Below are 26,471 nucleotides of genomic sequence, written 5' to 3'. Positions count from 1 at the left end.
ATCAAGAATACATTTCTGGTTTTAAGAACCAAAAGCCATCGCAATGTAGTTTTACATCTCCTCTCACAGGCTTCTCTCTGGAGGTGTAGTAACAACAGGTCTGAGAGCCAATCCGAGGTGAGGAGGCTCTGAGCCTCTCTTCTGATTGGCTGACTGTTTTCTGAGTGATTGAATAAAAATACAGCAGATTTCAGGTAAAACACTCCGAGAAACCAAATCCTGCAAGGTTGGATGGTGGGGCTTGGCAGAGAGCAATGACTGCTTTGTTTTGACATCACAAAGTTACAGAAGCTTTAAGTTTTAAGGCTCAGTTTCTGAACAGGCTGTGTACATTTCTCTGTGGACTGAGGCTTTGATACTTTCACATGTTAATATAGAACGTAGACCTGCTTCATAATCAAGAAACCTACCTTTATAGAATATGGAAGCTTTAATACTGATTATTCAGCTCTGCTCGGATTTGTTTATATTATAATTGCAATGTTCAATCTGTGAAATCGTTTTGGTATCATGTAGCTGCTGTAGAGGAAACTTTTTAAATTAGATTAAATTCCTACTAAAAAGTCATGTGCTATGATAAATCTATATGCAGTCATCATTTCAACACCGGTCCCGCTCAATATTTTTAATTTTCTGACAGCCAAGTGTCTCATTTCAGAAGAACTGCATTATTTAAATCACTCAGGGGGGAAAAAGGTCAACCCAGGAGTCATTGAGCAGCTGATGTACCGGTAATGCATGCCTTTCTATACAAAGAATAACAAGTGCATAAAAGCCTGCAGTGCGTTGCGTCAATGAACCTCTGGTTTATCTGCTATTCAGTGACTGTACAGCATTCTTCCTTTTGAAATGCACAGTCACAATGTGTCTGATGAATGAATGAAAGACAGCGTCTTAGAGCCTCCATGACTGACGTAATTGAACGAGCTGGAACCGGCGCACAACCAGCATTAGGATGACATCAGGACCAGCAAGCTGATGTGAACTACCTCCCATCAGACACTGGGTGGTGCTCAAGGTTGCTAATGCTGTTATGGAGTTTGTTCCACATGTTTACAGCTCCTTTAATACTCAAATTCTGCAATTAAAAAAAAGAGAGAGAGAAAAAAAAAAAAAAAAAAAAAAAAAAAAGACATTTAGCTTGTTTCCTGAAATAATAGACGTGAAAACTGGACGACATCTTTATTAAGCTGGACAGCTTTTCAAGGACAAAAAAACAAACCTTTTGCAACATTTCAAGGTGCTGTGTTCAAGGAATGATTCAAACCGTGACATCCATAAAATGGACTCACATCGTTAGTATATAAATTGTGTGAAGAAGGGATTATAGATTTAACTTGAAACTACAGAAGTTCAGTCTTTCTTCGAGCAGGACTGCTCTTTCTCGCAGCCTGTGAAGAACTCGTTGCAGGCGACGGTCAGTGCAGTGACCAGAACGACGAACTCCTGGAAGTCCACTTCACCGTCCTGGTTTTCATCCAGGTCGTTCATGATCTTCTCGACCAACATGGGGTCGTTGCTGGCCTAAAACAGAAGCATCGTAGTGACAATCAAAAGAATGTTTTCTTTCATTCATTCATTCATTCATCTCTCATACACTTTGTGACCTGGGGTGGGGGAGTGATGACATGTGGAGTGTGTATTGTATCTACTGTTTAAATAATTAATTAAATGGAATATAAAAAGTTTGATAAAGTTAATTTCTGATGAAGTAGAAAAATGTTGCATTTATAATCACAGAAGCTAATTAACAGTGTGGATTATTTTTCTAATAAAAAGATAAGACAGCATTTAGTGGGTTTTCCAATCATCATCACAAAGTGGCCTCATGTCGTTTCCAAACACATGAAGATACTGCAGCCGTTTTCCATAGTTGAGCAAGACAGAAAATGACTAAGTTGAATGTGCTTCTATTTGTAGTCGTCACTGATGAGAAAGTCCATGTATCACATACAATAGTAAATTACTTATTAAAAGTAATTCAAGTGTTTCTGTAATATCACTGTCCCTACAAGTCACGGTGGAGGATGCCGTGATTGTAGTTATTATGATGTCAAATCAGGTAAATTGAGGACCTAAATTTCTGCATGAGACCTGTTCATGCACTCAAATACACCCCCCCAACCTAAATTCCTCCCGGAGACAACAGCAGTACCCTTCTGGTATTTAATTTATTTTGTATTTAGCATTGAACATAGCATTGTAAGTATTATGACTCCAAACTTTTGATTAGATGTGGGACGTGAGGATCGTTACTGTACAAAAATTCGAATTTACTTTGGAAAACAGTCGACAGATACTCACCGACAGGAAGCCTGGGAGCTTTTCGTTTAACAGGGTCTTCAGCTCTCCCTTATTCAGCTTGTACTTGTCACCTTCTTTTCCCGAATAGGAGTGGAACACTTCAATGAGGCCAGCCATGGCGTCTTGCAGGTTGTAATTCATGTTTCAGTCCTAGAAAGAAGAAATACTTGAGTGCAGGAAGATTTTTTTTTTTTTTTTTTTTTCCCCAAAGAAGGAAGCTGGAGGAAACAAAAAGCAGTTATCAGGTTACCAAAGATGTCACTTGGCTGTGGAGTTGAAGGGCAGAGGGTGAGATGGTTCACAGTAGATACAGACTTTCCCTGAGAGCAAAACCAAAATTTGAAACATATTAATCAAAGTGAAAAACAAGACATTGTGCCATCAGCTTAAAAAACATTTCTGATGCTCCTCTGCCGATACTCCGCTTCATTATGTTTCAGCGTTTAGGTTCATCGTCTGTCAAATGACTGACTTGTAAGTGGAGCTCGTCTATTTTCACAGTTTAGGGAAAACTGCCTTAAAAAAAAAAAAAAAAATCCCAAGCTTGGCTCAGTCTTGATTCTTCTGAAAGCATTTTTAAAACCTGCCTCAACAAGTTAAGGTTGGATCGCTTGATTTCTCTTAGTGTGTCGTAGTCATGTCAAATACCCGTATAGCCGATCAAAGCGCTGTCAGTTATAAAATGGTAGAGTTTGAGAAATAGGCTTATTTGCCTTCTTGCTGAGTGTTAGAGAAGACGACCAGGATACCACTCTCATACTGGTACGGTAGCCTAAGTATGAAGGTACAGCTAGCAGCCCGTTAGCTTAGCTTAGCATAAAGACTGGAAACTGAAGGGTGGAGTTAGTTTGTTGCTTTGTTGATCGTGATCAAGATACAAGCAGGTCATTTTACAATTGAAAAAGAAACTTGTCAGTGCCCCCTGGTGGACAAACCGAGTTTTTATACAACTTGCCCGTTTAAATTTTATTAAGTGACGTAACAGAGGCTACGTCCAACTCTATATGCAGACTACAGTGTAACATTATCCCCCAGTTTAGATTGCATTTTGCGTTTGTAAAAAACAGGCTCATAATAGTTGGCCTGAGCTAAAGAAGGAATCATAGAAAGCATTGAACTTCAGAGAAATCCTTTCATTATCTATCATTTCCTTAACCTGCGTTTTAACTCACAGGGAGAGGAGGAGCGTCTCCAGCTTTTCATTGTTGCCCTTTGTCTTTCAGCAGAATACACATTTTCATTGTGTATTGGCATCACAATTATTTCCACATATTGTGAACCATGACAACAGCAATAACCTCGGTTAGTGACTTTCAAGTGACACTGCTGCCAGTAAAAATGGATCATGTGCACTCAGTGCTTTGACTGATTTTTGGAGCATGTGCTTGTCAAAAAAGTTAATTAAAAAAAAAAAAAAAAAAAGACAGCAGGCAGAGATTATTTCAGTCTACTTAATAATGTGGGAAGACATGAATCATCTGCTGATTGTGATGAGTAATCGCACCAACATAATAGAGTCTCCAGAAAACGTATGCACACATTTTTTTGTCAACATATAGATACGCGTCACATATGCATTAACGCGTTTATTAAAGTAATATTCGGTGAAACCTGCTGGTGCCTGTGCCAAACTCAGCCTGAGACCAAACGAAATGCAGCCGGAGTTAAAACTGTTTAAATCTCTAACCTTACACCTGCCCTTCACTCTATCAGACACCTGAGAAGCTGCTGCTGCAGGGGGCGGGGAGGGTGATGGGGCTGAATCATTTCCCCTCCAACCTCCGTGAACCAGCGGAGGACAAAGGACAGACCCCCTGCAGGGCGGCATGCACATAAAGTAGAATTGTAGATTGTGGCTTGCATTATGTAACGTAAACAACCTGATGCCTTCACCCTGAGGATTAACCCTTGACAGGTTCATGTGTCCTCGTTAACACTGTCTGATGGTTCCTATATGCGCGCGTGCGTGTGCGTATGCGTGTGTGTGTGTATGAGAATAACTCCTCAAGCCTGAGATATATAAGATATAACCCACTACATCACTTCGCTGAACAATGCACCGCCACATTCCCTTAATTAGCCTCCATAAATGCTGTTAATGATTTATTTCAGGAAGCTAATTAAAAGCCTTTTGAATGTCAAATGCAAAGCTGCTGTTAATTAACTGAGACTAAACCACGAGCAGACTGCAGACGCCACTCAACGTGAAAATGACAAAATACATGAAAAACACTGAATCACATTCTGTTTATGTCGCACTGAAACAACCATTCGCCTCTTAACAAAGACACAGCGGAGACTCACCTGAACAGTGGCGCTCACAGGTGCTGGTGGAGGCGGCTTCAGCTCTCATCAGTTATATAGGCTCCTCTCATCAGTGCACAAGCAAATCTGGATCAGATAGGACCCTCCCCCCGGACGGCAGCAGCGTCACCTGCTGCACAGGTGACTCGCCTTGTAAGGCAAAAGAACGGCCGATGTGTGGACGCAAATTAGCTTGACAAATATATCATGGCCTTATAAAGTTATGGCTGACATGTAAGCAGAGAGGTGCCTGTTTAAAGCAGCAGATATGGTGAAACAGCATAAACAAACAATTTACCTTTAATCCAAGTTAACTGTCCTGTTTCAAGGACTATAATATTAAAATTGCAAATGTATTTTTTTTATTTTTTACTTTTTTTATTTTTACAAGGTCCATTTAATGGTTGTACTGGGGCTCTTGGTTGCATCACACGAGCTTCCTCAGCAGATAAACATCAGCCAGTTGCTATTAAAGTGTAGATGTTAAATTGCCATTTTTTCTGAGCACTTTAAGGACTCTCTATGTCTATGCTATTTTAAAGGACCCATATTGTATAAAGGTAGATGTCCATGTGTTGTTTGATTATGAGGCAGGTCTAGGTTCTATATTAATACTGTGATACCTGATGTATCAAAGCACTCAGTCCACAGAGAAATGCACATGGCCTGTATTCAGAAACTGAGACTTAAAACGAGCCGTCAGGACTTCTGGAACTTTGTGATGTCACAACGAAGCAGTCACTGCCCATACCATTCCCACTTGGACCCACGATCCAAACCTTTTACAGGATTTGGTTTCTCTCAGTGTTTTTACCTGATATCTGATATATTTTTATTGGATCACTCAGAAAACAGTCAGCCAATCAGAAGAGAGGCCTTCCTTCTTCTGATCGGCTGACTGACCTGTTGTTACTAGAGCTCCAGAGAGAAGCCTGTGAGAGGAGATTTAAAACTACATTGATATGGTTTTTGGTTCTTAAAACCACAAATGTATTCCTGATGAACACATGAGATAAAACACAGGAGAAGTGTAAAATATGGAGCTTTACTGAGACTTAAAGTTAATTCTTGACCATGCAGTGAAATTGCTTTGTCAGTTAAATGAACTGTCAAGCTCAACATTTTATTATATTTGTATAGGCAAAAATGCTATACAGACACTTTCCAAACAATTTAGAAAACAAACTCTGCAACTTCTTTCTTGCGATTTGGTCAGTTTGGGCAGTTTTATACTCAGTACCTTTGCAAGAACCCTGTGTGCTAAACTCCAAATGAAGTTCTCTCTAATTTCTTCATTACTGTGACGTTTGCCTCCAGAGCTTTTAACTATACTGACAAATCAAACAACAAATAAGCTGAAACAATTCTTTCCTCTTTCCTGCCACAGTTTTCTTCCTTTTGTGCTGCCTGTAGGCCTCTCTCTCTTATGCTATTTAGGTATTTTCACATCACAACATTTGCAATTAACCGAGTTATTATGCTTGAAGGACAGCGCAACTTGAGAGGCAATACAAATGAAGCGCACGCCAGTCAAAAGAAATCCTCCGTTCGCTGAATGCAAATGATTGGGGTTGATTTACATCAGTATCTCCAGGTGGCGCAATATGAAGGCTATATGGATATTTGCATGCTTCTAGTTAATAATTAAACTTGAGGCACAAAACCAAAGTACATTTTAATAGCAAACACTGCTGCAAATATAAAAAAGGTAGTTATGAGATCATTTGCTGTGGCTCAAATTGCATTAAGGCACTGTACAATGTTATATATACAGTGTCTGAAAATCTTAGTGATACAGTGAAGTAATTTCTCTGGTGTCAGTGCAAATTGAGTTTTAAAAAAATGTCTGATCTTTCAACATTTCAGATTTTTGTTTGAAAGTGCGACAGCTGCACATGAAAGCCAGAGAAAGAGCTCTTCATCTTGTGGATGGGTGCGAGTCATCCGACGTAATCGCATGTTAACAGTCGGGACTAAAACGGATAGACTTTTAAATATCATAAAACTAGAGCAGGAAGTACAGAATGTATACACACAGTCTGCATCAAAAATAGACACGTGTCTTTTAACAATAAACTACCGAATAAGATATTGTATAGTGCATTTCATATATGCAGTGGTGAGGATTTGTGCAGCCTGTTTAACCATCATTCACTCTCCCCCAACCTTCCCTCTATCCCTCCCTCCCTCTCCCCCTTTCTCTCTGTAGAGCAGTAATGACAACATCCAGCAGAGAATGTTAAGTTCAACGGTGTCATCTGCAGGACATTTGCAAACTCTGCAGATGTCCACACATGCAAACTTTGCAGACAGTTGAGTCAAGATGATTTGTATTTTAATACTGTTAGACAACACTGACGCAGTACTGAATGCAGAGAGAAAGAAGTTGATAAAAACACGGAGGTGTCACCCAGAGAATTGCCCCCTTCCGAGGGAGTCTGTCACTGTCCTAGAAGAGATCCTTTTTACCGGGCGAGTGTCGGGCCTTGGGGACAGTCTGATAGTTAGTTACCCTAATGTAAATGAACTACCCAGGCCTGTTAACCTCAATGCTTTGGGCTCCTAGTGTCCATTTTAGTTCTAACCTCTAGCCATCAAGTGGAGGGGGCTTACCTTTGGATTGGTGGAGATGGTGGAGAGACCTTAAAGTTCATACTCTTCACCTTTTGAAAATAACTTTGAAATAAAAAGAATTAATTAAAAAAAACAGAGTAACCTAAAGGTTCAAACATTATAATTTATTGCTTGTTTACACAACCTGCTCCTTATCTGACATTAAAGGGGATATTTGAGGCATTACATTTAGAGATTTAAAGTAGCCTAACTTTATATAACAAGTGTGTGTATAGATTATTAAATGATGATTAATCACTGGTATTCCTAAACTCTTTAAAAGATTATTTTTCTGCTAGTGAGTGAGCACATATTTAGCTCTAATTCTGCATCATCACTTTGGTTGAATGTCTGCAGACACGCCTGGTGAAAGTGTTGAAAGCAAATGTTTTTGTTCATCTACAGAGCAAGATATTTTTCTCAGTAGACCAGGGCTAAAAGGAGAGTGATTATTGGACTTAACGTTCATCAGGTGGACGTGCAAACATATTAGTGATAGCTTCATTTTGTGATATGTCAGGGCTATGTGGCTGTTCTACTGCCCCCTAGTGGCCAAACATTTATTAAGTTTCAAATAACATTTCTAAGATGCCCATGTCATGGGATTCGTCCTCTTATTTCTACATGTCATGAGCAGTTGATTAAAAAATATCTGTTGAAAGCAGTGATTAAGACAAACAGCACAACCAGTCCAAGTTAAGACAGACATTTGGCAGCAATCAAATCAGTGATTGCCTCACCATGCATGTAATAGTTTAATACAGGAGCAGACCACTTGAAACACTAGAAGGCCTACAGAGAGCCGCTTCAAGATTAAGAGTTAATTAGCACACACTCAAAGAGCTGATACAAAGTCCCCGGGTGTTGCAAATCCCCAATTTCTTTCTTTGCACTAAAACTTGTGTGCTTTACTTTTCTATCACTAAACACTGCCTGTACTCAAGAGCCACCATGGATCGGTGAATCAAATGATCTACTAAGATTCACTTGAGATTTTGACTATAATGTTCCCAGGCAGGTTAGCAGTTGGGGCCAATCTCTCTCTGTATATTCCTATGGAGTATTGGTATTATGTTGCCTGCATGGCCTTTGACTCGGCTCTGAGACATCAGAGTGGAACATCCATGATCTCATAGCTCTGCGGGCCAAGAGTGTAACAGAGCACAGTCCCCTCACATTGTGGCACCTGTCACCACATCGTCCTGGCACCTAGCTTGTTATCCAGAGTGCGACATGGGAGATCTCATTTGAGCTGTTGAGTTTGTGGCCTTTCAGCGCCTGTCAGCGGGGCACCTGCCCCGAGACGCTCAGAGGGAAAGCGGAGCAGTAGGCATCAGCTCAGCCCTCAGGGATAACATGACAGAACGCCAAGGGCAGGTAGGGATCATGTTATTGTCTGTCATCTTAATGAGATGTTGGCTTTTGCTCCCAACTTGGCATAACCCAAACACAAAAGGTTGCTTGAGTTCAGGTCTTTACTGAGACAATACTAGAGAAATGTAAGCTATCGTACAATCTTTATTTTTTAACCCTTTTGGTTAAAATGCCATCACAGGTATTTGTCTCTGATTTGACAACTCATCATTATTCCTATTTATCAGCTTGATCTCTGCTTCTTGGTTTGCGTCATTTTTTGCTTCGTCTGGCCCCATATCCTCATCGGGGAGCCCAATCACAGAAATGCTGCCCACAGATGAAGTCCTGCTCTTGACACTGTGATCCCTTTTTCGGGTCATGGTCGGTTTGCCCAGAACACTCCTGAGCTGTTCCCAGAAGAACGCCTGCTGGTTGACCTGCTGGGGCCACTCCAGATACGTCTTAGTACTCAGCATCTTCTTCAGCTTGCAGTACTTGCTGGGCAGGGAGCTGGGATCAATGGGCTCCTTCACCACTAGGATGACATCACTGAAGGTCTTTCCCATTGCTCTCTGCTGAGCGAAGTACAGCTCGTAGTTGCACCACTCACTGTTAACAAAGTGCCGGGAGAGGACAAATATCACCTGAGGATGGAAAAAGAAAATCAGATAAGAAAGAAAGGAAATGAAAACATGGATTAAAATTGCACTGCATTTCCTTTAGAGAGGATATAATGTGGCTATGAATTGTGCTAGTAAGCGTCATGCTCTATCCAAAAGCAAGCCTTGGATGTTAGGGAAATGGTATGGTACTGGTGCAGATGGAAATCTTCTGCACTAAAACCTTTTCTATAAACACTAGAAATTCTCAAAACAATCTAAAGCCGCTGATAGTCAAACCTCAAAACTACAGGTGAAGGTCAGCATCAAATTCACAGCCCAATGGCGCCCTACAGCCAGTTCTTGGTTTATCACAATCATAACATCTGCCCCTTGAGTGTATATCATTGTTGCTTCTTGAGCCCTTTGAGAATCAATATCACAGAGTCATCAAGTTTCCAGGAAGCTTTTTCACATGACTTGATCAATAACCTAAGATAGCAGTGGAAACTTCCCTTAGGGGAAGTGCCACAGGGGAAGTCAATGTGGGCTTACTGAAACTAAACCACAAGCTAAACCCAATCATGGCCCAATCCTTAAACATTCGTGACTTAGAGCATATGATGTTGCCATCGCCAACCCGGCTCAGCAGAAACATCAATTTATCGAAAACATAGTTCCTCAAAAGCTTTCTGCCCAAACTAACTGACAGGTTTCACAATGAGTATTCGAATTTGAATTTCAGTTCACTGAGATAACTTGCAATTTACAGTCAAGCCTGAAATTATTCATACCCCTGGCAAATTTTGACTTAAAGTTACTTTTATTCAACCAGCAAGGTTTTTTTTTGACCGGAAATGACACAGGCTTCTCCCAGAAGATAATAAGATGATGTACAAGAGGAATCATTGCGGAAAAAAATATTTCTCAGCTTTTATTTACATTTGAACAAAAAAGTGGCATGTCCAAAATTATTCATACCCTTTGCAAACTGTCACAGCCTATGGGAAAATCCAAAGTTCTATACCATTCTAAATAGTCCAAGCTGTTCTAAAGCATCTTAATTACCCTGATTCATTGGGAACAGCTGTTTTAATCAACTTCACAGGTGAAAAACACACAGCAACAAACAGCTCTCTGCAGTTGGTTTGTGGACAGTCATGGTTAAGACAAAGGAGCTCACTGAGGACATGCGGCTGCACGTTGTGGCTGCTCACATGTCAGGAAAGGGCTATAAGGCCATATCTAAATGTTTTCAAGTTCCAGTGGCTACAGTGCAAAGTATTATTAAAAAATACAAGACGTTCCGCGTGTGGAAAATCTGAGGACGTGGTTGGAAGCCAAAAGTGACACCTGTGCTGGCCAGGAGGATAGTGAGAGAGGTGAAGAAGAATCTCAGAAGAACCTCGTCTCAAGGCAGACAGTCCAACGGACGCTGCACACTGCTGGGTTCCACGGACGCAGACCAAGGAGGACGCCACTTCTCCAGATAAGGCACAAAAAAGCCTGCTTGGCCTTTGCAAATGATCATCTGGACAAAGAAGAAGACTTCTGGTCTTCTGTTTTATGGCCAGATGAAACAAAAATTGAATTGTTTGGCCACAATGATGTATCCTTCATTTGGCTTAGAAAAGGAGAAGCCTTCAACCCTAAGAACACCATCCCCACTGTCAAACATGGTGGTGGGAACCTAATGCTTTGGGGGTGTTTTTCAGCCAATGCACCAGGGAACCTTATCACAGTAAACGGCAGCATGAAAAAAGAGCAATACATCAAGATTCTCAACAACAACATCAGGCAGTCTGCAGAGAAACTTGGCCTTGGGCACCAGTGGACATTTCAGCATGACGACGACCCAAAACACACAGCAAAAGTGGTGAAGAAATGGTTAGCTGACAAAAACATTGTTTTGCAGTGGCCCAGCCAGAGTCCTGACTTGAATCCAATTGAGAATCTGTGGAGGGAGATAAAGATTAGGGTGATGGCAAGGAGACCCTCCAACCTGAAAGAGTTGGAGCTCATTGCTGAAGATTAATGGGCAAAGATACCAGTGGAGACATGCAAAAAGCTGGTCAGCAATTATAGCAAGCATTTGATTGCTGTAATAGCCAATAAAGGCTTTTCTATTGATTATCGAGAAGGGTATGAATAATTTTGGACATGCCACTTTTTGTTCAAATAAAAGCTGAGAAATATCTTTTTACACAATGATTCCCTTCTTGTACATCGTCTTATTATCTTTTGGGAGATGTGTCATTTCTGGTCAAAAAAAAACTTGCTGGTTGAATAAAAGTAACTTTAAGTCAAAATTTGTATAAAAGGGGTATGAATAATTTCAGACTTGACTGTATATTGCAATATTCTTCATAATACTCTATGAATAATACTTTATTCTGTCATGTGGAAGACTATTACAAAAGCACATTCTGGTACCTTTCGACTGCTTTCAATATTCTCAATGATGTTATCGATGATCCACCTTCCTGGCATGAAATCTCTCTCATGAATACACAGACGATAAGGATTTCTATTCTTCTCCAAACAGGGTAAAAGCTGGTCCCTCACCCAGTCTGCATCAGGGTGGCTGTAGGATATGAAGGCATGATAGGTAAAAGTCCCTAATTCCCCTGCTGCTTTTTCCTTGTGGGCTCTGTACTTGGCCCTGATGATCTGATATGTGGCTTTCGTGTACCATGGGATGTCAAAAATATAGCAGATCAGCATCAGTATCAAGATCACAGCTGCAGTGGTCGCAACACAGATGACGATAACTAGTCTGATGTCACAGGCCACCTGACCTGGGACGTATTTGGAAATGGCTGTGTTGAGGAAGGGCTCTGGGTGGTAGCACTTGTAGTTCCAAGGCCAGTCTGTGAGGTTGACCTTTTTCTGTGAAATCGTGTCCTGGACAAAAGCATGAAGCTCACAAGTGCAATGGTAAGGATTATTCCCTGCCCTCAGGTTAGATAGCTGAGGCATGTCCTGGAAGGATGCCTTGCTAATGAGGCCAAACGAATTCCCATCCAAAGCCAGTGACTGCAGTGACAGACTTTCCCACTTAGATGGGATGAACTTGATTTTATTCCCGCTCAGGAGGAGCTCTTTCAGGTTAGTTGCTTGCTCAAAGTAGGTCATGTCCAGCTGGTCCAGGTCACAGTAGGACAGGTCCAGGTAGTGCAATGTGGTGGGCAGACAGCGGAGGGCTACACTTACAAAGTGATTGTGGTGAGCAATAAGTTTAGTGATATTTTGCTGCCAAACACAGTCCCGACTGTTTTCAGCAGATCCAAGCTTGTTGTTACTGACATCCAACACCTGCAGCCGCTCAAACTCCCCTGTTAGTAACGACAAGTCTTTTAAGCTCTCCAGGTCATTGTTGCTTATGTTGAAGGTGTGAAGATTTGGCATGGTGCCTCTGTAATCACACAGCTGGTTGAAGATGTACTCATTGCGTAGTCGATTATTGGAGACGTCCAAAATCTCCACACCTTCCATCTCCATCCAGGAATCGCAAGGGGCAGAGTTGAAATACACATACTGAATAGACAGTTCCTTGATCTTGTTGAACCAGCTGAAACGCCAGTCAAATCGCAGTATGTCAGGATTGCTGATGTACCTACAAGATATAAAGACTTTTAGGTTTTCTACTCAACTGAGCAACTTTTCATTTAATTGAGTGGGTTAAGAAATTGTTTTGTGCTACTCTTTGGACCATTTGGGCCATACATTTGAGTTCAGTAGGCTCAGCCAAACACATGATGACCATCAAAACCAAATTAACGTCATTTTGTCATAATACATTAGATTTTATGTAACATTATCTGAAAGGTTTTTATTTATTTTATCACTTTATTATATCTTCATCATTTTAACCATGGTTTTCATTATACTTACAAAACAGTAGAGTGGAAATGATAAGAGCAATTCTTTTTCTTATTGCTTTCTTTTATTTAGGGTGATTGGGCTATTTATTTTGTAAGTCCAATCTGCTTTTGATTGTGAGGATTGTGAATTCCTGGAGAGACTGAACACTTAGTATGTACTTAAATTCATAACATAGAAGCTTATACTCTACTAACAACTCTAGAATTGATAGCAAAGCTGAACGTAAACTACATTGTGAGATATCATGGGGTAGTGTCAACCTATCATCAAGTCTAGAAACATTTTACCATGAGATTATGACAAATGACAGGAAAAGATTTTACAGCAAATTAATTATATGTCACACTGACACATGATACTCACCAAAGATCCAACCGATCTAGTTCCAGGTCTGTGATGCTGGAACCCGCTCCGCTGTCAATAAATGTGGGGGAACGGGCAAAGTCAATATACTGAAGTCTCAACCTTTTGATGGGGGCGACTTGTAAGTTCATCAAAGCCATCCTCATGAGATTCTCATTGAATTTCCCTCTGTGAAAGATGAGCTGATAGGCTGTAACGTCTTTTAAACCTTGGAAAATGTCCTCCTCCCCATTGTAGTACATGAACTCAAAGAGATTGCGGAACTGGATGACGTTGAATGTCTTGTTGGCGAGGTCACGTATCATGTGAAGGAGAGCATTAGGCCGTTGATCTATGGCCATGTCAAAGCCCATCTGCTTGGTCTGGATGACTTCTAAACTCCCAGGCTCATAGTAGTTCAGATTGGAGGAACATTTAATTGCAAAACCGTATAACCTTATGTTCTTCAGGGGCTGAAAATCTGTTTTATTTAGACCCATCACCAGAGGGCCACCCATAGACAGAACCTGCAGTTTGACAAATTTGGAGAAGCTATCAGCCAAAGTAGCATGTTTGTAAAGGTTATTGGACATGAAGAGCTGTTTTAGATTCAGGAGAGGTGTCAGAGCCCTGGCAGGAATCTCCTGCAGGGAGTTATTGAAGATGTCAAGATGCTCCAGCAGTGGGTTGTTTTTAAATGCGTCATTGTCAATGTGCGAAATGTTGTTATACGTCAGCTGAAGTTTGCGAAGCTGAGGGAGGTGGATGAAGTCATCAGCATGGACAGCTTGAAGTTTATTGAAGGTGAGATCTACATCTTGAATTGTGGATGGAAACTGCCTCCAGGGGACACTGTTGAGCTGTCTTCCCAGACAGTCTGCAGAGCGACCAGAGTTGTAGATGCGACACGGTCCTTCCTCAGTGTCAGGGTTAGGGTTAGTGGTGTCTGAAGATGGAGTTGGGGATGTGAGCACTCCAAGAAGGAGAGCACTGAAATTAATCAATGTCCAAATCATTGGGACAGACCTGTAAAGGAAAGAGAACAGGAAAGATAAACTTTAAGCATTTCCTTTGTATTCAAGTGAAAAAGTGGCAGGACATTGACCTAAATTGTTGTTTGGCACAGTGATTATTTCACATTTTTCACGTTCTTCCACGTACTATATTTTTCATTTTAAGAAACTCTACTTTTCCTCCAGTATATTTCATAAAGAAATACTGTACTTAGTACAATAGTAGCCTGTACCTAAACTCAATACTATACTATACTGAAATTCTTACCCCAAAAAGTAGACTGAGGCTTGATTAAAAAACATAAACAAAAAATAACAGCAGCGTTATTACTGCTTTCCCCAAAAATAAAGATATACGAGTGTTTTCTGACAGTAAAGTTAGATGAATGCTTTTACTTTGGATGCTTGTTTACTTTAAGTCAAAAATTTAAATGCAGTAATTTTACATGTGATGTAGTATATTTACAGTGTTACTGTAGCAATTACAGATTTACATATATAAGTAAACAAAAAATAAAAAAAGATCGCTCTATGATACACACAGATACAAGCACACAAACACACAAGTCACTTTCTTTCATCTCTGTGAGCACCCCTCAGCATATTGCTGTTAAGAGATGGTGCAATATCTTGATCTGTGCTGTCATTGCATCAAATGAAAGTTACGGTCCGCAGAACGAGTGGGAGGATGTGCAGCTCTTTAAATTGCTTCATCTGTGTGGAGCAAAAATATGACACGCAACAGAAAGACCTGAAATGAAGTGGCATCTAATTCTTGTAAGATGCATGATTTTTCTTTATTATAAAAAGAAAGAAATTCAGTCAGATAAAGACAAAAGAGGCCAAAAAGTTAAAAATGTCACAAAGAGAGAACAGACAAATCTATATGAGGAAAGAAGGAAATCTTAAACTTGACCTCTTGATCAATTTTCCATAATTTCCCATTACCTCATAAATGTGTCCTTGTAGAATATACTGACCTTGCAAGAGACACAGGAGACATCAGGCTGCACACATCACTCTGCAGTCATTATTTGAACTCAGGCAGCAAATATGCAGTGAAAAAGACATCAGACTCATCCATATAAAACCGTCATTTTCATTAGTCCCCCCACTGTACAACAGCATCATACACTGCACACTTCACTACACTTACCCACTTAAGACTAGTTTCCTGCTTAAGGCTGCTACCGTAGACTCTTTCAAATCCCCTCTCCTCTGCCTTTATTTATATTGTTGGTCCAAGGCCACACACTCACAAGACACTCACACGGAGGAGCAGTCAAGCTTTATAACCCCCATTAAACAAACAGTGTTAGTTTTATCTAGTCCAGAAGTGACGTGACTTGAATAAACATTACCCTATGTGCGGATGTGAGCACTAGAAATGCATTGTTTCCCTATTTACTTTAGGTTATTATAGGTCATTATACGGGATTAGTGTACGGCCTGTTAATCTGTGACCGCTTGGACAGCCACCAGAAAGTGTGTCATCCCTGCAAAGTGGACAATAACACAAGATTGATTCAGAATGGCAACATAATTAAAATGACTTTACAGCATCTGCAAAAACACTGACATTGATTGGGGGATTGAATATTGTTTTTTAGCTCTGCCAGTCACGTTGAGATTGATTGTGATGTTAAATGCCAAATCTCCTCCTCCTCCTCCTCCTCCTCCTCCTTCTCCAGGAACAGATGTTCATTTGATAAAATCACTCCTCTTGCCTCTCAGGTCAACAGTCATCTGAATGAATCATTGTTTACCATTTTTTTCCTTCTAGATAACTACTAGGTAGTAAATGAAATACTATATTCTTTTGATGAATTAATTTCATCGAGCATTTACTGTGTGACCCCCCCCCAACACACACACACACACACACACACACACACACACACACACACATCTTCCTTCCTAGTCATATAACATGTCACATTGTTTGTGCCTTGATGCTGCTTCACTGAGCAAACCAGAAACACTCACTGCCTATCATCTAATCTGGTCAACAGTGGGCAGTTGTTCCTGGAAATTGACACTAGATTAGATGAACATCAATAATATTGACTCAGTGAAACTCCTCATATGCTGCTGCTGTACAATGATGATGTTTTATAACCTGACGATAACAAATCTCTGGGAATCAATCAAATTTTGTCTCAGACCTTATTTTAAAATTGCCGTCACGTTTGAGGAATCCAGCTTGAAAACTTTAGACACTGAAGAGAATTGGGGGTTAAAGGAAGTTTTAAATCCAAGCCTAGTTTCAATTCTTGAAAAAAGTCTCAAGCCCACAAGAGGAAATCAAAGTCTTTCAGACTGTCTCTGAATGCTGGCCTTGCCCATACTTGACATAGTGACACTGTGCCCGAACATTTCGTTCAAAACATTTGTCAACAGAGTCCTGAGACTGGTTTCAATGCACAGGCCTAATTAAATATAATTAAAATTCATGCTGTGTGGCTGTGCAAATCCTGACTGCTGCTATCTTATTTATTTTTTTTATTGCTCCGGGATTTTACGGAGGTCAGAACTTGAGCGTCTTTGCTGTGAAATCGCAAGTCAAGTGTTACGTCAGTAAATTCTCAAATACAGGCATACATACACTGTGCTATAACAGCAATCCTGCAGGTTCACTGCATGTCAGACTGTGTGATATGAGTCTACTGAAATAGATGCAATCTGTGTGAGACTCTATCAGTTTTTTTCCTGAGATAATCAACAGCATCAGTCGTACCTGTCCTTCCACAGTGAAGGAATAAATGGTGTGATGTTGTTATAGAGCCACCATGTCCACAGAGGGAGAAGGTAGAGACCATCGTTTGCTTAGATCAAACAAGGGTTTGTTTACCTAACCTTAACCATATTGTTATTTTAACCTGACCAAACCTTTATGGTTTTATTTTTGTAATGGTTATGATTGAAGGTAATTACAAACTACAGCATGTATTTTGTCGTTTGAGGACTTCTGTGTTTTGAGGCCTGTCAGACAGTGCGATGGAAGCCTGGTGACTGGTTGGTGAATGGCACCACTATGATGTAAAACAAATTTTAATTATAGACACATCAACAACGCACATCCTTCATCTGTACTGCTCTCATTTTTTGAAAATGGAGCAAAAGAAAGTTTTGGCAGCGCATATATATATATATATAAGGGCAGCTTTAAATTTGACTTGAGCTTTAAAGTCTCTACATTTCTGACTGACTGACGTTCTGGCTTTAGTCAGGATCCCACCAGTGAGCTTTGTCACAAGCACAACAAAGCAGTAAATAAATAAAAGGTGTCGCAGGCATAGTCCTCACTTTCATGAGCCAAATAAGGTCAACCAAATGTCTAGAGTTTTGAGTTCACAACTTCCGTCTGGGTTGTTATTAACTTGCCCTGCAGGAGTTTCTGTGTCATTACCAATTGTAGAGAATTCAGGGGTTGAGTCATTTATGTGCTGTTTACACACAGGAAAACGTCCCTGCCCCGTGCTGAGCAGCCTTATCTGTGAAAGGAATGTAACACAGATATGCTGACAATGCGGAGTATTATTTTCTGATTTCAGACGTGCAGTGTTACAATAGCTTTATTGTCAAAACGCACTTGGGTTTTTACAGGTTTTAACAGGCCATACAATCTGAAACACCTGCACATGCGGGTCATTGTTTATACATACAAAACATAGGGCCAATTTCCCTGTCAATATTTTTCACGTGCAGGTTGGTTCAGTGCCTGGTTCATAGAGTATGAGCTGGAAGGACAACTGGGAAACCCCCCCAAGAGCATGTGAGGATGAAAAATGTATTTTTAGCCAACAGATAGCTTTACCAAAAGCTGTCATGTTCAAAATCTATAGATATAGAACACTGTTCATCTTCGGAACCAGCTGAGCAGGTGCTGCAACAAAAAAGGATGCAAATTGACACTAAATCCGGTCAGTCATGGGGTTACAAAGAGTAACCAACATACAGTGTGTTTCAGTGTGTCAGCAAACCACAAAAAGTGAAATTTTCTTGCTCCGGTGGCAGGAAGCTCTGAAGTCACCTCCAGAGATAATCTTTTCTCCACACTAATCAAAAGGTTGTCGTGAAAGAACACGTCTTAAATCTCTCAACCAAAATCATAACCAAGCAAAACAGAGTTGAGTATTTGGTCTTTGTAAACAGTTTGTGTTGGGAATGAAGTAAACGTAACGCATGAATGCTGTTAGAAATTGGACTTCTACCTCTTGCATGATTGGGACATAGGAAAAATCAAGTTTAGTTGCAGTATACAGCAGCACTGTCAAACAAGAGAAGCTGAGACAACAAAAACAAACTCCCCAGGAGGAGCTGGAAAGCGATGTCGGGGAGAGGGACGTCTGGAATGCCCCTGGGGCTAACTCCACAATGAGAATGCAAAACCTGTTTGAAAGTCATAATACTAGTCTCCACAGGAGTGGGGCTGGTAGCAACTACAACACACAGGAATCTGAAGATACTTAGAAACATCTCCAAAGACCTATGCAGAGAAATGTGTTATGGCTTAACCATAGGTTGCAGAGGAATTGATATGCACACCACCCAAATCTCAACAACTCAAATGGCTGATTCAACTCCCATCAGGAGGCAGTTTCCAACGGGCGTACTAGATATAAGTAAAAAAAGAAACAACCACATAAAGATATCCAAGCAACTGCTGTGTATGTTTCCCTATGTGAAGCCTGCAGAAGTACAATTCCAGCTCTCTAATAATGCTTCAAATACATTAAGCTTTAAGTGCTCCTGAAGATAACAAAGTAAAGGTGATGGTGATGAAGTGCAGGTGAAGCTGAAAAAGGACAAATTTGATGACTGTTGAGTTAAGTGTGATTAAAAGAGTGCTCCATGTGTGTAGTAGTGCTCTCAAACACATGGAAACAGACTTCAACATGTAAATTGGCGGAGTTCCCCTTTAAATGGAAATATTTGTAGGTTTTGCTATTGCTACGTAGCTAACGTTAGCATTAACAGCTGTTTACCTGTTTACCAAAGAGTTGTGTCCAGCGGTGGAAAGCAACCCTCTTGTTTTGCTTCTATTTTTTATCACTTCTCTTCTTCTACTGAAGTTAGCATGCTAACCAGCTAGCCTAACTTTCTGATACGGAGTCAAAGTAGCGTTCAGGCTGCCCTGAAGAAGTAAAGATGGCTGAAGCTCTTAGCAAGACAGGTAACTAAACAGCTGTAAATGATAACGCTAGCTATATAGCAATAGCAAAACTTACAAATAGCTCCTTTAAGAGCGAACTCCTCTGATTAAAGTTGAGACAACTGAACTTGACAAGCTAAATCTGAGATGTCCTAAAACCTTTATTTTGTCTCTCTAAGACACTTTTTTTTCCAACAAGAAAACACACTGACAGGTCTGTCCATGTAATCTGCCCAGAACTTATTGTGATATCTGGCTAAACTATAGAGGTGATGTCGTTCTCTATGCTGGTACCGTGTGCTCCATAACAACTAACAATGTAAATGTTGTACTCAAGGCTCCATAGTGTGAGGTGGTAGTCCTGCACAAATCAGGACCCAGGTTATCACAGAAACAATAACCGGTTCTATCATTGATTAAACTATGATATCTCTCTATTATGCCAGGAATGGCGTCATCCAGTGATCTCAAAGCTTTATTACTGTGTCTGATATTTACCCAGCAGTCAATAGTTGGGGGCAAACAGCTCTTTCATTGACATGTGTTGGCAACACTGTGCCCACTGGCCTTGTACAACACATGAATCTGGTAGCAGACATTTTTCTTTTTCACTGAGGAGTGTTCATTACTTCAGTGACACTCCGTATTTATGTGTGACGCACAAACACAGATGCCCTTGTGCTCGAGCTGTGAACATTCTGCCCCCAGGTCAACACATTTGTCAACAGATACCGCATGTGTTTAATGTGCTGGTGTTGTTTATGTCATACATCAAATGTTGTTTTTGTCAGCCCTCATGCCTTATAGGGGCAAAGACTGGTGGTGATGTGTGTGTGTAAATGAAATAAACTTAAACTTAGCCAAAAACCAAAAACATTCTCTCACTCCTACACACCTCTGCTGGTATTTAACCATGCAGGTAGTTTTGTTTGGATCAAGTGTTGATCCATAAGAATATATATTTGTGGTTTTAAGAACCAAAAAACGATCTCAGTGCAGTTTTACATCTCCTCTCACATGCTTCTCCCTGGAGCTCAGGTCGGTGAGCCAATGAAAACAGAGATGCTCTGAGCCTCTCTTCTGATTGGCTGACTGTTTTCTGAGTGATCGATAGATTTCAGGTAAACAATCAGAGAAACCAAATCCTGCAAAGTTGGATGGTGGGTCTAAGTGGGCGGGGCCTGGAGCATGGCTGAGGGTAGTGACTGCTTTGTTGTGACATCACAAAGTTCCAGAAGTCCTGACGGCTCGTTTTGAGGCTCAGTTTCTGAATACAGGCTGTGTGCATTTCTCTGTGCACTGAGGCTTTGATACTTTCACAGTGTTAATATAGAACCTGGACCTGATCTATAATCAAACTACACATGGACATCTACCTTTATACAATATAGGAACTTTTTAAATGTGTTAATGTAAAGCACAAATTGTGGTTGCAAAAATGAAGAGCAGAGAGCAACTGATGACTTTGATCGTTGGTAATGGAAAGGACATGGCAGGAAATGGTCTTTCAAAAAGGAAGTTACAAGTGAAACCACAAACGTGAACTTCCTGACAGTGCTATCAAAACATTTTTCCCATTTAGATCCTCCCACTAACCCAAAAGCAATGTAAGTAAGACCAACAGTCCTTCAAACACTGGTTAGTTTGATTTGTCGTACCAGGAAATGCAAAAGTCTGACATGAAATTAATGATAACTCCCGTCAGAATTTGTGATTAGACATCTGTATTTGGTGAGACAAAATGTTTCGACAAGGTGAAAATTTGTCTAATGTGGTATTATGGCATTAGGGAATAGATCTCTCTCATTACGGATATTTGACATGTGACTGATAACATACCTCCAAAAAATCAGTTTCGGCTCCAGTCCCAGAGCTCTTGTATTGCACATGCTTGCTCACTGATATGGCTCATTATGGACCAGAGCCATCGTTAATGTTATTAGCTCCACCTGGGCTTTTCCTGCTGCGACAAGTCAAAATATCCACTGATGTGAGAGAGGTTAATTATCTGAGACACATGAGGATTCTTCTACTTTGTTTTCAGCCGAATGTTTTTGTTTCATCCATAGGAATCTGTAAAAATGTACTTACGTAAGCAGTTTCAGGGATAAAACAATATGAGGTGGGGGGGGGGGGGCTGTAAGCCTTTAAAATAAAAGGATGGTTGAAGTTGTTCTGTGTGTCATAGGTAACACCATTAGAATTAAATATAGAAAAACATCCTGGCATTTGTGACCTGAAGCAGCCACGGTCCACAAAATATTATTATACAATAAACATTAACTTAGACGACTAGATTATTAACAAGACTAGTCCTAGATACGTGGCGGGCAAGGCAACACTGATAGGGGACGGGTTTACCCAACCAAGATGTGTGCCAATGACACACCAAAGAAAAATAAATCCAGTCCATGTGCAATAAGCGAGAAAGGTTTTGAAGTCCTGCCCTACTGTCAGCGGCTCACTTCTCTAGGAGCTGCGAGATAAAAAAGAAAAGGTTGAAAAGCTGCATTTACAGGGTTCAACAAGGCCCCTTTTTAAATAACTGAAATGCCAACATAAATAGAAGCAGTAAAGCAGCGAGATAAATAACACAGTGCAAAATAAAATTGTTTGAAAAAGATCTAAGCGGGCGAAACGGCAGCAGGGATCCGGTGACTTCAGTATGCAAACAAATCCGCAGCAGCCTCGGTTAAAACTCCTGCAGCTTGTAACTGTGGCCTCACATACACAGTATCTGCACCTCACAGTGCTGCAGAGAAAGAAGAAAACTCTACAGACATCATCAGCTGCACAGAAATGAGCTGATTTACCGCTGGAGCTCCACAGGTGCCGCCAATGAAGTCAGCTGATTGCCTGAGGAGATGAGTGTCTGAGAGGATGAGCCTGTTGTTCTTTTCTTTTTTTTTTAGCGTTATTATCAACAAATCCCATTAAAAGACCACAACCAGCACTGATTCGGTGCTACTAATAAGTATTGCCTGTGGAGGCAGTGTCTGAAGAATGCTTCAGAGCTCTGATGTCATCCAAAAACTATGAGCCATGCTAATTGTAAAGAGGAACTGTAGGCTGCCACCCGCTGTTGTTATTGCTTTGTGATTTAAATAGGCCAGTTACTGCACAACAAGGACATTCTGTGACATAGAGGCACGGTCCTCTGACGGAGCTATATGAGGCTTTAGATACACAGGTGGGGGATGTTCAATTTTGGTTTTGAACTGGATCAGCAGTGGGCCTCAGAGTCGTCCCTGTGGAGGAGCGCTGTCGGGTTCATCAACAGCGGAAGACTACCAGAGAAGTTTTGTCGGAAGAGTTTTGTGCGATACTCCTCTGCAGAAGTGACACAAAACGACTAATTCTGATCGTTGGAGACAATGTGAGGCGAACAAAAGAAATCATTACCATATATTCTGGTCCTGGTTGTTATTGTTAGAGTGCACACAAGACTTTAGAACAGCTATTCAGATCCTCTTTTAGATATGATGTTATCTGAACCTGGCTAATATCTCTCAAGTAATAAATGCAAGATGGAAACCTTCGGCAGATTCTACTGGTTGATATGCGACTCATAAATTGATAAAAACACAGAGGCTCTGTTGACTGATGACTGGATCCTGATCGTCCGTCAGATAAATGTAATGGAGAAACTGACAGGAAGGCTTCATCGGAGTGCAGCGAGACAAATTTACAAATATCTGGTCAAGGTTATTTGAGTTCATTGACCCCCAAAGACTTTACATGAAACACATGCTGTTCCTTACATTTGCTTGTATGTACAGTGATCCTATACTTCCTAGAAACCTGACTTTTTTTTCTTGTGTTTGTTCTTTTCTTTACTCGTTTTTATCCCATCAACTCTCAGCCATCAACTCTCAGCCATCATCATCATCATCATCATCATCATCATCATCATCATCATCATCATCAAACCAGCCTGATGAGCTTGTAGCGTACATACGTGGCCTGGCATCAGTCACAAGCCCTTAAGGAAGTTCAAAGGACCCCTCTTCCACCAACAGACCATGCTTTTAGCATGTCCGAACGACACAGAACCAGACCAAAGGTCAAAGGGTCAGCTCCAGAGGATCAACCAATGGACACCAGACAACTGGAGAATATAGGCAAAATCTCCAGTTTGTAACAATAAGACTTTGTCTAATGATATTTGATTGTTTCTTATATAGGACAAGTAACAACAAAAAGGACTGATTAACACTAAGGTGTGAATCCTGGCCTGTCTGTGCCATGCATGAACACACACACACGCACACACTTCCTTTCCCTTTCTAGATAAGAGTCATAAACTACAACCCACATTCCAATCCTGGGTAGTGACCAGCAGAACTCTCCTCACAGACACAGATCAAAGGAAGAATGTAAAATTAAATATCTAGCTGTTCTCTAACTCATGAGATGTTTCAATGCAATAGTTTAATCCCAAACTTCTGTCCCATAGAATGTTTGAAATGTAACATGTAGATTTTAAGACAATGTCCTTCATGTGACTGTACTGTCAGCATCCTTCACACGAGGTAACACACACTACATGACATCCAGCATGTCCATGTTATTATTATTACAGTCAAAGAACTGCTGTGTAATCCACATTTATAGACTATTAGCTTTGGGAAATGTTTATATTGTTGTTTGATCAGTTAACCACCTTTAACATGATTAATTCCAGGTTTGAAGGATGTAAAATGAAATCAACACTCCTATTACTCCTCTCTGCCATTATTAGTGCAAGTAGTTTTCTATGTTATTTCACTTAATGTTTTGTGGTCATGGTGGAAGACGGATGTACGAATTTATAAGTAAACTCTAGATTTAAATTATTCCAAAGTTCAGTGGAAAATTACTCTCTTCTCCAAGTGGAAACACAGGAGATTGGGGACGCCCCTGAAACATGCGCCAGCCCCCAGGGGATAAAACAGTCGTGAACAATTCACACAGTCCGAAAATCAGTTCAGAGTTCACAGTCCAGAAGAAGAAGAAAATCAGAGAAACCCAGATGACAAGAAGATGCGCGAAGTGAGAAAAGATGCAGAAACTAGGAGCTGAGATCTTTGCTCAAAGCTCAGAGTCCCGGCTCAAAGCCCGGCTCTGTAGCCATGGAAACTATTAGCTCTAATCTGCTCGCCACAAACTCGTGGCTCTTAGTCAATTTTGCACTTTTCGCGTCTTTTATTTTTCTTTACCACAAGCTCCAAGTAAAATGATTTTTGTCTACATGTGCGATCTTTTGTTTTTATAAACCAAGTCAAGACCAACTGAACCAAAGCAACAGAAGTGCCTCAGAGTAATTTTGTAACTTTTAAATCATCATCAAGTTTTCCTTTTTGAAGATTTTGACAACTTTAGAGTCATCTGGTCAACGCCAGTCTCCTCTAAAGTTATCCAGCCAAAGTGAAGAGCATTAGAGTTTATTTCGCATCAACACCAGCAGATAACATGTGCACAACCGCCTGCAGAGAAGCGCTTGCATGAAGAAAAACGTCATCATCTCTACTTGTTTACTTAGTGCTGTTATCTTGGACCTGTTTCAGGAGGATTGCTCAGCAGTTCTTACTATAAACCAGATTTTTGGGCTTTAATGATTAATGATGAATCAGCCTTTAATCAGTCAGCGGGGGTCAAAAAGTCTGAGACCATTTCCCACACAGAGCCAATGCTGTATCACAGCAACAACCCAAAATCTACATCACTTATCCTCGTGGACTAAAGTGTAATCAATCTGTGATAATCCACCACAGCTAGTCCTAGAGGTTATAACTACAACAGATTTAACTGCGAAAACAAGACAAGATTCGTTTTATATTAATAGACAAAACAACAAGTTTGAAACAGACATAAGAGAGAGAGAGAGAGAGAAAAAAAATCTTTCAACTCACCTTGTTCAGACTCGGTTTCTCTTCCCCAGTTTGACTCCTCACAACACAGTTTAACCTCCGCTGCGTGTGTGACGCTCAGTTAAAAATGACTCAACACTGAAGAAGAGAGCCTGTGGCAACCCTGTGAGCTCGGTGATTTTCTCCCTCTCTTTCAGCCTCTCACTCTCTCTTGCTCAGGAATGTGGAAAGTGTCAGTGGAGGATTTATTTTTTTCAGAAGCTCCACATGTGGTTTAAACCTTAACTGAAAAACAGTTTCCGGGGAAATCATAAGAGGAGAACTGTGGAAACATTCAGAGATTTCTTTTTTCTTTCTCTGACAGTATTGGGGCCATTTTTATCCAGAAATGCAAATAGATTTGGTTTCATTTATCCAGGTTTTGAGGTATAGATTTCTGCCTCCGAGAGTGAATGGAATTTAATTTGTGTCACTAACTAACTGGCATTTAAAAATTCAACAGCAACCTGTCTGACAGGTTCGGATACAATGAATCATAAATGGAGAAACCTAGCTGTGGGTGATAAACAGTAGACAGGAAAATGAACTGATAATAATACCTTGTTGATGCCAACTTTACGAATCCTAACAGCTAACACGTTTCTAAAGAGGGTTTGAGGGTGTGCTGAACACTGAAGAGTTGGCTGCTATTCTCATGGAGTCTCTTGGAACCGTAGGTCAGCTACTGTTTAAACCATGTGTGTGTTGCAATATGTGAAATAAAAATGAAGAGCTTTGCCAAGTGTGTATAAACCACAGAAGTCTGAGTGAGCAGAGACACACGTGAGAATGGGCCTTGTTGAAATTGGTTTCCTCATCACTTTGTGTTTCCCCTGACCTTTAACCCGAGCGCCCATGTTTCCTGAACATTAACCAGTTGTTTTCTGCGATGGTGAACCTCAACCCAACCTTACCCTAACCTCCAATCACTGTTTCAGGAGGAAATAGGACTTTGACATGAGAGGTAAATCGATTCTGACATATTGCAGTTCAATCAGGAGAGAATGAACTT

At 40.6% G+C, this 26,471-nt stretch overlaps 2 protein-coding genes across 6 annotated transcripts; both read right to left on the bottom strand.

Annotated features, from left to right (window-relative positions):
* Nucleotides 1–1,167: 1,167 nt before the first annotated feature.
* s100a1 (S100 calcium binding protein A1) lies at nucleotides 1,168–4,700 on the bottom strand. 3 transcript variants are annotated; one of them, XM_023425501.2, is made up of 4 exons: nucleotides 4,609–4,632; nucleotides 2,555–2,624; nucleotides 2,305–2,454; nucleotides 1,168–1,524 (listed from the first exon to the last, which is right to left on the bottom strand). In XM_023425501.2, the coding sequence occupies exons 3-4, from the start codon at nucleotides 2,443–2,445 to the stop codon at nucleotides 1,354–1,356; spliced, it is 312 nt and encodes a 103-aa protein (XP_023281269.1). In that variant the 5' UTR covers nucleotides 2,446–2,454; nucleotides 2,555–2,624; nucleotides 4,609–4,632; the 3' UTR covers nucleotides 1,168–1,353. The 3 variants fall into 3 exon arrangements, with proteins under 3 accessions (XP_023281269.1, XP_023281271.1, XP_087035222.1); XM_023425503.2 differs by lacking the exon at nucleotides 2,555–2,624 and having other exon boundaries at nucleotides 4,609–4,700; XM_087179096.1 differs by lacking the exon at nucleotides 4,609–4,632 and having other exon boundaries at nucleotides 2,555–2,685.
* A 2,620-nt stretch (nucleotides 4,701–7,320) lies between these two features.
* Nucleotides 7,321–25,577, bottom strand: tlr18 (toll-like receptor 18). Of its 3 annotated transcripts, none has more exons than XM_023425505.2 (4): nucleotides 25,463–25,577; nucleotides 13,425–14,429; nucleotides 11,610–12,792; nucleotides 7,321–9,221 (listed from the first exon to the last, which is right to left on the bottom strand). In XM_023425505.2, exons 2-4 carry the CDS (start codon nucleotides 14,417–14,419, stop codon nucleotides 8,760–8,762), a joined length of 2,640 nt encoding a protein of 879 aa, XP_023281273.1. In that variant the 5' UTR covers nucleotides 14,420–14,429; nucleotides 25,463–25,577; the 3' UTR covers nucleotides 7,321–8,759. The 3 variants fall into 3 exon arrangements, with proteins under 3 accessions (XP_023281273.1, XP_087035221.1, XP_087035220.1); XM_087179095.1 differs by lacking the exon at nucleotides 25,463–25,577 and adding an exon at nucleotides 15,573–15,701; XM_087179094.1 differs by lacking the exon at nucleotides 25,463–25,577 and adding an exon at nucleotides 15,397–15,672.
* Between the last annotated feature and the right edge of the window lie 894 nt (nucleotides 25,578–26,471).

The sequence above is a fragment of the Seriola lalandi genome, unplaced genomic scaffold, assembly GCF_002814215.2.
Source record: "Seriola lalandi dorsalis isolate HSWRI2012SDOR001 ecotype SW California unplaced genomic scaffold, Sedor1 jcf7180002054782, whole genome shotgun sequence".
In the NCBI taxonomy this organism is placed as follows: domain Eukaryota; kingdom Metazoa; phylum Chordata; class Actinopteri; order Carangiformes; family Carangidae; genus Seriola; species Seriola lalandi.
Note: the sequence above shows the minus strand (reverse complement) of the source record. Positions and strands in the feature narration are given on the sequence as shown.